This window comes from Lepus europaeus, chromosome 10, assembly GCF_033115175.1.
Source record: "Lepus europaeus isolate LE1 chromosome 10, mLepTim1.pri, whole genome shotgun sequence".
In the NCBI taxonomy this organism is placed as follows: Eukaryota; Metazoa; Chordata; class Mammalia; order Lagomorpha; family Leporidae; genus Lepus; species Lepus europaeus.
Window position 1 is genome coordinate 7,950,080 of NC_084836.1, and position 14,324 is coordinate 7,964,403.

The 14,324-nt window shown below is 67.6% G+C and overlaps 1 protein-coding gene across 1 annotated transcript in view; it reads right to left on the reverse strand.

Annotated features, from left to right (window-relative positions):
* Positions 1-14,324, reverse strand: part of CACNA1I (calcium voltage-gated channel subunit alpha1 I) — a 77,996-nt gene that overhangs the window by 15,360 nt on the left and 48,312 nt on the right. Inside the window, exons 7-16 of the mRNA XM_062201947.1 lie at positions 13,895-13,987; positions 11,124-11,436; positions 8,962-9,371; positions 3,321-3,472; positions 2,639-2,824; positions 2,397-2,514; positions 2,137-2,292; positions 1,631-1,724; positions 897-1,099; positions 1-471 (exon numbers count right to left, since the gene is read on the reverse strand). Coding sequence (XP_062057931.1) covers positions 1-471; positions 897-1,099; positions 1,631-1,724; positions 2,137-2,292; positions 2,397-2,514; positions 2,639-2,824; positions 3,321-3,472; positions 8,962-9,371; positions 11,124-11,436; positions 13,895-13,987 — 2,196 coding nt within the window. The remainder of the gene's footprint in view (positions 472-896; positions 1,100-1,630; positions 1,725-2,136; positions 2,293-2,396; positions 2,515-2,638; positions 2,825-3,320; positions 3,473-8,961; positions 9,372-11,123; positions 11,437-13,894; positions 13,988-14,324) is intronic.

A 14,324-nucleotide genomic window follows, 5' to 3' on the forward strand; every position in this document is an offset into this window, starting at 1 on the left:
ATAGTCCATCTCCTCCTCGTCCCCGCCGCCGCCCCGGCCGTCGTCCATCTTGGTGAAGACGTCCTTGGCGAGGTTGGGCACCCGGCCATTGCAGTCCTCGTGCCCAGGGCCCGGGCCCGCCGCCCTCCAGGCCGCGCGCGGGTGGGGGCCCACGGTGGGCACCAGCTCAGCCAGGTCCACCGAGTCCCTGGTGTCGAGCGACAGCGTCTGGCGGTGGTGGCGGTGGCGGTGTGCCGGCGGCTGGGGGCCGTGGTGCGCAGGGTGGGCGTGCGGCGCGTGCGGCGTTGCGGCTCGCGGCAGGGCCTCGTCCCGGGCGCCCTCGCAGCCCCGGGCACCGCCGCGCTCGGCAGAGAGCAGAGACTGGTGCTCGGCGGACGGCGGCCTGTGCTTGAGGCTGGACCAGCTGGAGCGGCGGCTAGCCCAGGCCGCGCTGCGGCCCCACGGCCCGTAGTAGGAGCTCCGGGAGCTGGACTGGGGAGGCGGGCTCGCGTCAGCGCCCCCACCTGCCCCCTGGGGAGGGTCCCGGGCTCGGGCCGTGTTCCCATGTACGGGCAAGGAGACTGCGTCTCCAGGAAAGGCAGGCAGGGGCCAGAGGCCAGCTCCAGCTGACCCCAAGGTCGTTCCCCCACACCTGCATGGTGGGGTGGAGACCCAGCTCTCTGCATCAGAGCCCAGTGGACGCCATCACTCACTTCCTCATCCATCCAGCCCTCATCGCCACGGCCTGCTCTGGCACTGGGCATCACAGTACGGGTCCCCCAGACACGGTCCCTGCCTGGCTGTGGCTGGACAGTACCTCCAGCCATGGCACCAGAGAGGCTGACCCGTGGATACCTCTCTCTACAACCTCCCCCCCTGGCAGGGAGCACCCCCCAGTGCAGCCCCCCAGGACTCACCAGGGAACGCTGGTCACAGCTCAGCCTCCCCAGGGACATGACGCTGCTCTTGCGGGACTCCAAGGCCAGCAGCATGGGGTCTGGCGGCAGCGAGAGGCGGGGGGGAGGCGCTGCAGCCCCCGCGGGGCCCAGGTGCCCCCCCAGCGGGAGACTGGGGTCCAGGTGCCCGTTGGGGGTCAGGGGGAGTGCGAAGAGCTTGGGATCTGGGGAAGACAGAGAGACAGAGGGACAGAGGACAGAGGACAGGACAGAAGAGCAGCAGAGGCGGTGTCGTAGCAAGAAACAGACGTGGGCGGGGCCGACGCCTTCCCGCCGCACCCGTCCTCGCCCGCCGCAGGGCTCTCGGCCGCGTGTGTGTGTGTGTGTGTGCAGCCCCTGCCTCTGTACTGGGCTGCAGCTCCAGCCTGGAGCATCGCACACCGGGTACAGGACTGTCCATCACTGGGCTGGGGGTGGGGGAGACGTGTCCTGAGCTGCCCAGAGACACCAGGTCTAAGGCCCAGAGCTTCCACCCAGGAGGCCGCATTGTGCGGGGGGCCGCGGGCGGGCACAGTGACTCCTGCGTCTGGAACCCCAGGTGTCCCGGGTCCCTGCCTTCTGGCCGAGCTGCAGCGCCTCTCGCTTAGGAACGCCAGCAAACCCCAGTGAATGTGCAGTCCCGGAGCCTGGGCTTGCGGGGGAGCTGGGTAGCCTTCGCCCACTGCTGGGGACGGCTCCGGGCCGGGCTGCTTTACCTCCACTGCAGTCCAGGCCTTCGGGGAGCTTGTCAAACTCGTCCATGTTGGACAAGCTCTGGTCCTCGTCCGAGTACGAGCGATTGGCGTCCCCCTGGAAGTCAGCACCACGTTGGGCGCAGGTCAGCTCGGCTTCTCCCTTCTCGCTCCCTTCTGAGGTTTCCCATTGGGTGTTTCCACCCCCGTTTTACAGACGGGGAAACTGAGGCTCAGGAATGGGAAGTGAGAAGCTACCAAGCACCTGGGCTGCAAACCCCGCCTCTGCCTGACCGCGGCACCCAGAGAGCCTGAGACTGGAGGAGGCGGCAGCTGGAAACCCAAGTCCTGGCGGCTGCAGGGTCTGCGAGAGACAGGCCTGGGCCTGCACCCCGGGGCAGCCTCCATGTGCACACTTCCTGCGATGGGAAGCATGCCACCTCGCTGGCAACCCCCTCTTGTGGGGACAGGGACGGTGGCCCTCCCCGCCCAGGCATCCCAGGGTGTTCCTCTGCCGGGGCCACGGTCACCTCTGCCTGGAAGCCCTCCACCAGGATGGCCACCAGCAGGTTGAAGAGCACGTAGTTGCCGAAGGTCATGAGGGCAACGAAGTAGAGGGAGGCCCAGGGCGAGGTGGAGGCCATGCCGTTGTACAGGACCACGTTCCAGTCCTCCTGGGTGAGGATCTGTCGCGGGGAACAGGGGGCGGACGCAGGTCAGCCCAGCCTCTCGCAGGCCCACCAGCCAGGCCCGCCTCCCCCACACGCGTGGACACACGGCCTCCACTCGCCTGGAAGACGGTGACGATGGCCCACAGCAGGGAGTCGAAGTTCTTCCTGTCGGGCACCGTGTCCCCCGTGTCCGTGCGCAGGCTGAACTTGCAGCCAAAAATGTGCATCCCGAGGATGCTGGGGGAGGCATGGGGGTGGCGCTCAGGGTGGGCACGGGCGCCCAGCCCCCTGCCCAGCACGCCCCGTCCCTTCTCGGGAGCAGCCCGTGAGCCGGGGGCCGCCGGCGGGGCAGCGGGCTCACCTGAAGATGAAGATGAAGAGCATGAGCAGCATGCAGAAGGTGGCCACGTTGTCCATGGTCTTCATGAGCACCACGAGCTGGCGCCGCAGGGCCGGCATGAAGCGCACCAGCTTCAGCACCCGCAGCAGCCGGAAGGTGCGCAGCACGGACAGGCCGCCGTCCGCCTGCCCCACGATCTCCCAGATGCTGGCCGGGCGGCGCGGGGAGGTCGGAGGGCGGAGGGCAGAGAGCTTCCGGTCACTCATCCGACCAGGCACACGCAGGGCGCTGTCCCTGACACCCACCCACGGGGGCCCCTTGGCCTGGAGCGCACAGAAGTCTGTGGCGCCGATCCAGGAAGGCGGCTCCCCATCAGCATGCGGCACTTCTCGCTGTGCGCGTGGACCACGAACCACGGGGAATGAACTAGCAGTGTGACCAGTCGGCGGGACGTGACCGTGGACACGGCTATTTCTGCAGGTTCTTTCCGCTCGGCCCCGCTCTGGGGGGAGGGCAGTCTCCGACCCGCTGCTACGTCCCCTGTTCCACGCGTGACCTGGGGCATGTATACTGCTAACTCCCAACCTTCTCTCTCTTGCTGTTTCCGTGCAACTGGCTCGCGTTGGGGTACTGGCTGGGGTCCGAGCTTTAGGTCCCCCTCCTTAGCGCCCCTGCCCCGGGGGGAGGGCGGGGGCGGGGCTACCTGATGATGACGATGATGCTGTCGAAGATGTTATAGGGGTTGCGCAGGTAGTCAAAGAGCCCGAAGGCGGCCAGCTTCAGGATCATCTCCAGGGCGAACATGCTGGTGAACACCACGTTGCAGATCTCCAGGATGTCCGTCAGCTCCTCGGGCTGTGGGGCGGGGTGACCGGGTCAGGTCAGAGGGCAGCTGGGGGTCCCCTCTGGACACTTGCCCTGGCTCTGTGACCGGGGAGCTCAGCTCCCCGCTTTGCACAGTGGCCCTGGGGACTGCCCGCCTCTGCAGCCCGGGGACCCTGAGATGGTGGAGCACGGGGTGAGGGCCCAGGACTGACCCTGCAAGGATCTGAAAACAATGCCCATCGTGCAGACGATGCGGCCACCCAGGGACTGGAGCAGCACAGGGGGGAGACCCTGCACCTGCCACGTGCCAGACACAGCCCCGCACACAGAGCACCCCAGGCGGCTCTCAGGAAAGGCCCAGGGAGGCTGAGGGACCTGCCCAAAGTCACCAGCTTCCCAGGGGGAGACCAGTCCCAGAGATCCCTTCTGTCCCGGGAACTGTTCACTGTGGTTTGTATCTGCGGGTGGCACCATCCTAGGGCACAGGCCATGCTATCAGCCGTGACCAGGGGTATGGGAGGCAGACAGGCCCGGTGTGGACAGTGGGCGTACACCCCTGGGCAAGCCACTCCCCCCGGCTGAGCCCGCCCTGCCTGGTCCATGAGACAAGGGGTGGATGACTGGTCTCGGGCCACGGCCCAGAATCCTCTGGTTTGCCCTCTGGTTTTCACCACGGTGAAAGGAAGGGCCCTTTGCTGAGCCCCAGCCACACGGCCCTGGCTGAGTGGCCACCAGCACAGCACTGACTGCCGGGGTAGCCCACGGGGCCACGAGTAGCCTGCATGCTTCACAGAGGGGAAACCGAGGCTGGGCTGGGCACTGAGCCAAACTTGAACTTCTCTGCCCTCGCAGGACGCTGAGCCCATCTGCTCACTCCTCCATTCACTCCGCACGTTCGCTGGGTGGTGCAGCCAGGGGGGGCCCTGCCCTGGAGAAGTCCACTCTGGGGGACAAGGCCCACAGACCAGGCTACCAAACCACGCCGGGAGACCACGTGACCACAGACCAAGCTAACAAACCACGCCGGGAGACGCTGACTGCAGCATGCAAGCGGAGCCAGGTGGACTCCTGGAGGAAGTGACATTTCCGGAGACCCAAGAGCTGGCAGGGAGAGCCAGCGACTGGGAGGAGAGAGTGGTGTCCAGGCAGAGGTGGGGAGGCGGGGCAGCTGACTCCCACCTAGCCACAGCCTGACTTTTGACTCCAGGAGCATTAAATGTAGAAAAGGAAAAAAAATAACCCAACGCCAGTTTCCTGCCTGTGCCCAGAAAATCAAATGAAAGCGCAGACTCCACTCCAGCCCAGTGGAGAGGAGGCCCCACCTCCGTCCATAACTACATTTCATTCCCAAAATGGTTCCAAAGGGGAAGACACCCCGGGGAGGCTCCCGGCGAGGAGGGGCCGGGGCTGATCGGGCGCCCGGATGCTGCTCATAGCCACCCGGCTCCCAGCCCACCCCAGCCACATCGCGGACAGCTGACAGCTCATCACGGCCATCGCCCGGTGCTCGGCCACACAGGCTGCACGCACGCCTGCCGCTGATGGCTCCAGCCGCCGCGCTCCGGGAAAGGTCACCGCCTGCCTCCCCCCTCCCACGCAGCAGCTGTGTCCCTGCCGGCGCACACCTGTTCATCTTTCCTAATGGGCTGTCCATCACTCCGACGGGTGTTTCAGCGCGAGAGAGACAAACAGATGAACACAGACACCGCGTGTGAGAGACCGAGGAGAGAGGGCACGTGGAGAGAGGCGGGGCCGACACGGCTTGAAGGATGGACAGACGGGTACAACACAGGGAGCCAGAGGCAGACACGGGTGCGCAGACAGAGAGAGCAAAACACAGATGCAGACTCGAAGAGGGACCAAGAAAAGGACACGGGGACACCACGGGAGTCAGGGACACAGCCACACGTCTCACACATGCACGCACGCGCACACACACGTACACGCACACACGCACACGCACACACACGTACATACACACACACACCACGGAAGGCAGAGAAAGCGGAGGCTGCCGGAGATGGCGCAGACCCACCCAGTGCAAGAACAGGCAGCGAGATCACAAAATACCAGCTAGAGGCGGATGGGCAGAGGGGGCAGGGCCAGCCTCTGGCCGCCGCTGTGAGGTAAATATAAGGGCATCCCTAAGCGGGCCCCTCGGAGCCCTTCTAGCTCAGGGCCACTCCGGGAGTCACACGCCACTGCCCTGGCCCGGCCACGGCTTCACCTCTGCCCCCAACAGCGCAAGACTGCCCTGGGTTCCAGACTGAGGCCCAGGGACAAATGCCCGCCCGGGGTCATGGAGTCCAGCCTCGCACTCCAGGCCTTCTCCCGCTGGCTCCACCCCCTCAGCCCGGCCGCCTTGGCCTTGGCCTGTCCAGCAGAGCTTACAGAGCTTCCGTGGCCGTTTGTGAAGGAACAGGCCTGGCGGCCCCTGGGCACTCTGCACTCGCCCGGGGCTCAAGGTCCTTGGAGGAACCGTGCTCCTGGCCTCTGCCCCCGGTCCCTCTGGCTCACCCCTCAGGACCCATGTCAGTGCACCACCTCCTGGAAGGCCTCCCTGAATACAGACCATTTTACTGGAATGTCAGCCGCTAGCCCGCCCCCCCTTCCTTTCCCAGAATTGTCCGCTGGGTGGGCAGTGACAACGGGGGGGCTGACAGGACAGTAAAGCCTGCAGTGAAAATCAGCTAACGAGGAGGCCTTGAATGTGGTCCCTGTGGCCGAGACAGCGGCCACGTCCTGGCCTGGGGTCGTCCTGCCCCTGCTGGCCTCACGATACCTACTCACTGCTCACTCCCCCTGCATTCCCCCCGTGCCCTCCCCTCCCTCGTGTCCGCTGTGCCCTCCCCCTCCCCCATGTCCACTGTGCCCTCCCCCTGTGTCCACTGTGCCCTCCCCCCGTGTCCACTGTGCCCTCCCCCCATGTCCACTGTGCCCTCCCTATGTCCACTGTGCCCTCCCCTATGTCCACTGTGCCCTCCCTCTATGTCCACTGTGCCCTCCCCCGTCCACTGTGCCCTCGCCCCCCATGTCCACTGTGCCCTCCCCCGTGTCCACTGTGCCCTCCCCCCGTGTCCACTGTGCCCTCCCACTCCCCCCATGTTCACTATGCCCTCCCCTCATGTCCACTGTGCCCTCCCCCTCCCCATGTCCACTGTGCCCTCCCCTCATGTCCACTGTGCCCTCCCCCTCCCCATGTCCACTGTGCCCTCCCCCCATGTCCACTGTGCCCTCCCACTCCCCCTATGTCCACTGTGCCGTCGCCCCATGCCCGCTGTGCCCTCCCCCTCCTCCCGTGTCCACTGTGCCCTCCCCCTCTCCCCCTGAGACCTCCCCCTCCCCATGTCCACTGTGCCCTCCTCTCATCTCTGTGTCCACTGTGCCCTCCCCCTCCCCCACGTACCCTCTCCCTCCCCCACGTACCCTCTCCCTCCCCATGTCCACTGTGCCCTCCTCTCATCTCTGTGTCCACTGTGCCTCCCCCTCCCCCCATGTCCACTGTGCCCTCCCCCTCCCCCACGTACCCTCTCCCTCCCCATGTCCACTGTGCCCTCCTCCAATCTCAGGCTGCAGGGCAGCCTTGCCCAGCTCAGGGATTGTGGACCGGGACTGATGTGGGCCAGCTCCAACAGCCGATCTGATGATCCCCCCCGCCATGCCCCACCCCAGTTCCACCACCCCCAGTGGCCCCGGCCTCCTGGGCCTCTCAGGTTCCCCCTCTGCCCAGTGGGGAGGACGCACGCATCCTGCCTGCCCCTCAGGGCTGTGGTGAGGACAGAGCAGGGACACCGTGACCACAGGTGAAGGGCTCTGGCTGTCCGGCCGCCTGACCCACCTGCTGGCCACACAGCGCCAGCCCTACCTCCTGCTCCGGGACTCCCACCCAGTACCCAGACAGCACGGCCACCATGCCAGCCAAGGCCTCTCCCTGCAGTGCCGCCGGGCCAGAGAGGCAGGGGTGGCCAGGGCTGCTGCCCTGCCCCGCCGTGGCACACAGGGCTCCCTGCAGGCCGCGGTGGCGGGGAGGAGGGCTGCGGGCAGGCAGTGAGGGGTGTGCTGTTTGCCCACCTGCGTCTCCCCCTCTGCTTCGGCAGCCCCAGGCCCCCTCTCTCTGCGGTGCCACCCCAGCCAGCCGGGGCTGCTTGAAATAAACATGGGGGCGGATGGAGCCCTGTCTGGGAGCGTAGGGAGTGGCAAAAATACCCGCGGGCCCAGGGGCGGGCCCCGCACACAGCCGCCAGCAGTGGCTGCCACTCCGGGCCGCTTGAAAAAGCGCACTTTAAAAATGCTTCCACCCCCGCACTTTTTCTTGAACTAATTAATTTCTGAGGCTCCAGACAGCCGACGGTAAGCTTCCCCGGTGGAGGGTGGAGGGCGGCTCCGACGGGAGCCTCTGGGGTAAGGACTGCTGAGCGCAGCTCCTGGGCGCCCCTCCTGCTCCAGTCGCTCCGGCCCAGCAGGACCAGGTGGGGCAGGCCCAGCGCCCCCTGCCCAGCAGCAGCAGGTGTGCAGGAGGGAGGGGCCAGAGAGAGCCCCCAACCTCGGCTGGAGGGGGGCTGAGGGCACCCCACGAGCAGGTGCTCAGCCCACTGTGACCCATCCCCGGACGGAAAGGACCCCACAGGACAGGAACCCGAGGAGGGCCGGCTGCCTGGCCAGAAGCCCCTCCCCACTGGCCAGAAGCCCCTCCCCATCCGCTGCAGGCAGCCAGGGGACAGCGGCCTCGGCTCCACCACGGCTGGGGTCAGGACGTGGCGGGGAGTGAGGAGTGGGCGGGGGAGCACCCGCTAGCCTGGGAGGGGGACCGAGGAGCGGCAGGGACCTGCGGCAAGCTGCCACGCCGGCCTCTGAACGACCACCCACCTACAGCGCAGAGGGTGGGCGGGGCCTCTGCAGAAAGGGCGTGGCAACTCCAAACCCACCTGGGGCCTCAAGACCACCTGCTGTCCAGAGGGGCAGGTAAGGGTCGTCCCCCTCGGGGCAGGAGGGCAACGGGAGCCAGAAAACGGTGCTTACCCAAATGGACACCGGACTGCACTCGTCCCAGGCGTGGCCCACAGACTGGCGGCATCTGTGGCCCTGCCACGTCTCCCCCGCCCCTGCCTCCTCCCCTAGGCACCACACCCCCTTGAGTTCTCTGCACTCTCACCTCCATGGCCCCAGGGGGCTGGGGCACAGCCTTCGACTCCACCAGCAGTGCCTGCCCCCGGCATGTGGCCCAGGGCAGCTTCAAAGGCCACCAGAGTCCCTGGCATGGGAGGCAGGGGCTGGGGCAGCAGGGGTGGGAGGGTGCGCCGTGGGCGGGGCCATAGGGAGCCCAACCAGCGACCTTCTGCAAGGATCCCCAGAGAGGGCTCATGTGGCCAGGTGAGGGCGCGAAGCCGGGGCAGACCGGCACCTGCGGGGGGCCCGTGTCCAGCCCCAGCTGCTCAGGAGGAGCCGCACGAATCCCCTGCCCCCCGCCGCCCTCCAGACACCCCCGGTCCCCGCAGACCCCGGCCCGGCGAGGCACTGGCCTGCTCGTGGTGCTCGATGCCCATGCTGACGGTGTTGACCAGGATGGCAATCATGATGCCGCGGTTGAAGTACTTGCTGTCCACGATGCCCCGCAGCTTGGCCCGCGTCTCCCGCCACACATCCCCGCACAGCCGGGCCGCCCCGTCCGCCTGCTCCTCCTCGTCCTCCCTGCCCAGGCCCGACGAGGCCCCGTCCTCGCTGCTCCGGGCCCCGTCCCCCTCGGCCTCGTCGTCGCCGCCGCCACCGGAGGCCCCGGAGCCTGAGCCCTCCTGGCCCGAGTCGCTGCTGCCCGGGCCCGCCTCGTGCTGGCAGCGCGGGCAGCTGGCGGGGTCGGAGGCCAGCAAGGCAGAGATGGGCTGCACCAGCGTGTGGGGCGTGGGGTCCAGGGGGCTGTGGCGCGGGCACAGCTCTGGAAAAGCAAACAGAGGGCAGCGTGGGTGCCCGCACCAGGCGCCCACGCTGCCCGGGGCACAGGGTCTGCCTGGAGGAGCTGCAGGCCCGGGGACGGCTTCTCTGTCTGGGGCTGTCTGGGCTGTGTACCCGGCGGGCAGGGGCACCCACAGCACGGGCTGCCCTGTGTGCCCGCAGCCCCCAGCCCGCAGCCACTCGCAGAGCCCGCCAAGGAGCCTGGGCCCCGGTGAGTCTCAGAGAGCTGGGCAGAGGCCAAGGTGGCCACATGTCCCTCGGCTCTCCCGCCTGTGGGAGGGGCTGGGAGCAGGGCTTCACATGCCCTCGGCTGCCCAGGCACCGGGGCTCCTTGGAGACCTCCCGGGCCAGTCTTGCACTGTTTCACAGAGGGGCGCGCCAGCCTCTCCCCGGCCGTGGGCTTCCTCCTTCATGTCTCCTGTATTTCCCCAGAACAAACCCACTTCATGCCGGGCAGCAAACACCAGTGACCTTAACGGGAAAGTGAAGCCCTGTGTTCCCTCTCCCCCAGATACCGCCCAAGCCCCCAGTGAGGCCCTGGGGCTCTTGCGCTGCTGGGGGCGGGGCGGTCAGAAGCCTGGCGGGGAGGGGGTGAGGGGTGGCGTCCCACCTCAGCCCCCGCAGGGCAGGTGTGAGCCCCTCCCAGCCCAGCCCCACCGCTCCGCCCGGGCCAGGGGAGAGGAGCACAGCCCCAGGTCCCTCTAGCAGCGCCCTCAGGACTTTCCCAAGAAGGGGGCGGCCTCAGGAAGCGCCTGGGAGTAAATACGCCTCCTCCAGGAAGACGGCGTCTGGCTTGTCCGGCCCCAGTCCGCCCGTCCACGCGCTGTGGAAGGTGGGTGGCATTTTCCCACGGATCTCAGACTTAGAGGGTGAAGTGGGGCGAGGAGGCCGTTGCAGGGCAGGGCCTGGGGGGCTGACTCCCACGGGCCTGGTGGGCCCGAGCCACGTCCTGCACGAGCCGTGGTGCTCAGACACACATGGGGAACAGCCCCCACGCTCTGCAGCTCAGGGGCAGCCTCCCCTCCAGGGAGCCGTGCGATGGCAGCGGGAGGCGGGTGCTGAGGGTGGCCCCGGCAGCTGTGACATCCCAGGACACCGAGTCCTGCCGCCAACACACTGTCACTCCAGGTGACGCACTCTGCTCCTTGGAGTCCTTCGCTTCCCCACCTGGAAGCTGGGGACAGCGCTGTCCAGTGTGCTGCCTTCGCAGGTGAGCTGACGAACACACGGGGGGGGGGGGGGGGGGGGGGCTTTCCCAGCCTAAGAACCAGGCCAAACCCTCAGGAACATCCACGCCGGAGCATGGCCCCGAGGGTGGCAGGGTCCCCAGCACGCCACGCCTTGTGGGGCAGGCCCATGGCCACTGCATACCCAGAGCCCGACCTCGTGGCTCAGTCTGGCTGTGGCCGGCAGCAGCAACCCAGAAGGGAACAACATTTCACTTTACAAGACTTAGGGCGGGCAGCTGCTCCTTCCTTCCCAAGTGTGGCTCCCGGGGACGGAGCCCACGGCCGCGTACCCACGGGGGTGCAAAGGAACCACCCCAGGCTGAGGCTGAGTTCCTGTGATCCCAGGGCTGGTGACAGGACAAGCAGAGGGCAGAGAGGAGTGGGGACCGGAGTCCCCGGGGGCTTGTAAGGGGAACGGGAGAGAGGAGGTGCTCTGAGCCTCTGGGCGTGCCTCCTGCACACAGCACACTGCACACTGCGCGCCGCCGCACGGCTGGGCCACTTACTGTAGTGCCGGGGCTCCGCCGCCGGGGGCCCAGGCTTGGCGGGGGCTGGTGCTCCCGGGCCCAGGGCCTGGCGCCGGCTCCGCAGAGCCTGGTAGAGGCCCAGGGCCCGGCGCTTGGCCTTGCGCAGGATGTGACAGACATACTGGAAGATCTCCTCGTAGCAGTCGCCCGGCTCGGCGTAGCTGGCCACGGTGCTGGACGACAGGTAGCGCTGCCGCTGCTCCAGCATCAGCCGGTGCTCCCGCTGCTTGGTCTCCGAGAACTGGGTCGCTATGACAACGAGGCACAGGTTGATCATGAAGAAGGAGCCCACCTGTAACCAATGGGAGGAGAGGACAGGGACAGAGGGGCGGGCGGAGACAGAGACAGCGATGGAGACAGAGGGACGCAGAGGTGGCAAGGACACACCATAGGACAGAGCAGGGAGCAGACAAGAGCCAGCGGGGACAGAGAGACGACGACAGACACCAGAGAGCGTGAGACCAGGCTCAGGGGGACAGGAACGGAGGGCACGGGGCACGGGGCGGAGATGGCAGAGAGGGGAGCGGGGGAGGGTGGCAGGGCCCAGAGAGACAGAGAGGCACAGACACAGATGGGGACAGAGAAGATCGCTGAGGCCTGGCCCAGGGTGGGCAGAGGCCCAGGCAGCTCCCCAGGCCGGAGAAGGGCCGGCCTCCAGGTCCTGCTCCCCTCGGGGGCCCCAGACTTCAGCACTGAGGCCACAGCCCTCGGTGGCTCCCCAAGACCTGAGTCTACCTTGTGGCCTGGACCCTTGCCCTAGGTGGGCATCCAGCCAGGGAGAAAGAAGCTTCCCTCGGATAGGCCTGACCGCCTGTGCCTGTAGGGGAGGTGGGGCAGGCTGCCCATCACGTCCCCCACATCCTCCACCGCCAGGGCCCTCCAGGGCTCAGCCCCCTCCCCCTGCAGGCCACCGTGCTCAAGTTGCCCCCAGTACGTTCTTGAAAACACAGCACCCACCCCCCTGTCCCTCTCCAGCTCAGCATGGCTGGGATCCTGGCAGGCAGGGGTGGGGACTTCCTGTCCCAGAGGACTCTGGGAAAATCCCTGCCTCTGTGGCCAGAGGATGCTCTGCTCTTTCCCATCTGAGGGTGGCCCGGCCCAGGGCAGGGTGAGGCGTGTGGAGGAGCAGAGGCCTGGGACACTGCTACCCGGCCCTGTCTCCCTCGCAGCAGCCGGGGTGACCCAGGTTGGCTCCTGCCGCCTCTGGACCTCCACCTCCTCCTCTGTGAAAACGGCAAACCGAGCCCAGAGTTTTCTACTCAGAAGCAGCACCGGGGACTGGGTCGGAAGGCGAGCAGCCCTCACCAGCCGTGGGGCCCAGGCCAGGCCCCACACAGCCAGGGTTGTGAGGGTGCTTCAGGCCCTGCTCCCTGGACCCTTGCTAGCCCCTGGAGAAGCAGTGTCCTGGGACAGGGCCACGGGGACCCAGCCATAGCTGTGGTGACAGCAGCAGGTGCACCGCTGAGCTCCCCCGGGGCAGGCACCCTGCAGGGCACAGGGCCGAGGAGCTGCCATGTCCCCACATCCCCTCGTCCCCATGAGCTGGGGCGCTGAGGAGCCTTCCGGGGTCACGCTGTGAGTCCACCACTCAGATTCCGCGGGAGCAGCAGACGGAGCCTCCCTCGCCCTCCCTGGAAGTGCGGGCTCCTCTAGCACCCCGCGTGGTGTGTGACCCCCGCCCTGCAGGACTCTCACCAGACACAGGGCTTCTGTGAGCCAAGCCCCTCCAGAAGGCTCTTCCCTGCTGACCCCCAGGGCCTCCTGGCCCAGCTCTGGTACCCCCTCCTCCAGGCCGGACCGGGGGCCTCCCGGGCCCCCTCGGCTCCTCAGGCTTCCCTCTGTTGTACGATGCTGGACAGTAGCCGCCTGCTGCCAGCCACCTTCCCCGCGAGCCTGTGCACCACTCGAGGGCACAGCCGGGGCTGGCCACTCGCCACTCTCTTCCCAGCATTCAGCCCGGGGCCTGGTGCGGGGCAGGCATGCCCGAACCTTCGATGAATGCATGGACAAGCCAACGGATGGCAAGGCCGAACACAAGCACGCTGCTCTCCTTCACCGGTGTCTCCTTGTGGAGCCAGGCCCCCAGCCACCCCGGGGAGGCACGGGAGCTAAGCCAACAGCAGGTGTCTCAGCCTCCTGCCAGTGCATCCTGACCCCCAGTGCGGAGGAAGCCAGAGAGCCCAGCCTTGCAGCAGGGGGAGTGAGCCGCTCCGCTCCAGGAAGGAACTGCCTGCCACCTGGGGACCACGGCAGTGGGGTTGGAGACTGCAGAGGTGGGGAGGGGAGGGGCAGTGCTGGCCTGGAAGGGGCCGACAGAGTTCAGGTTGCCGGCAAGGTGGGAGCCCCTCCAGGTCCCCACTGGGGCCAGTGTCCCCTCTCCACACCCAGCCCCAGAAGCGGACTCAGGCCATGGCGGCAGAGCCTCGTGTCTTCCCGCGCCCAGGAGGGGTGGGCAGGCACCCTCGACAAGCTGCCTTCCGGGGGCTGCGACTCTGGCTGAGGTCGTGCAAGGACTGCGTTTCCCGCGGTGGGTGTGAGGCAAGCAGGAGCCACCCGGTGGGTTTCCACGGCCGGCGCAGTGGGAAGCGACCGGTCGCCCCTCCAATCACTGCTGGACGGCGGGGCTTCAAAACATCCCCTCCTGCCCGCTCCCAGCCACCCTCCCCGGGACTCCCGAAGCCCCTCCCCTCCCGCAGGCCCCTGGCCGTGGGCCTGAGCTCACCCACGAGCCCCGGCTGCCCGACACTCACTATGATGAGCAGGATGAAGTAGATGAAGTTGTAGAAGGAATGGGCGTCCATCACGTAGTACATGATCTCCACCCAGCCTTCCAGCGTGATCACCTGCAGCCACACAGGGGCCGTGAGGGAGGCGGGCAGCCCCCCTGCCGGGCAGCCATCCTCACCCAGCCACATCGCTAAGCAAACGGGTTCAGAGAGGTGAGGGCCTTGCCCGGCGCCACATGGCCAAGCCGCAGTGGAGCCCGGACTCCACCCGGGCACTCCAGAGCCCACCGTTTCCAGCCGCCACCCCAAGGCAGGCGGGCTGCAGGGGCAGGGCCCTGGGCACCGGGTCCGGCTCAGCAGCTGGGCCACTCACCCTCCGTCCCTGAGCCTCAGCTAACCAAGCCCTGGGGCTGATGGGACCGTCTCCCTTCACCCGGCCCTACACCCACTCCCT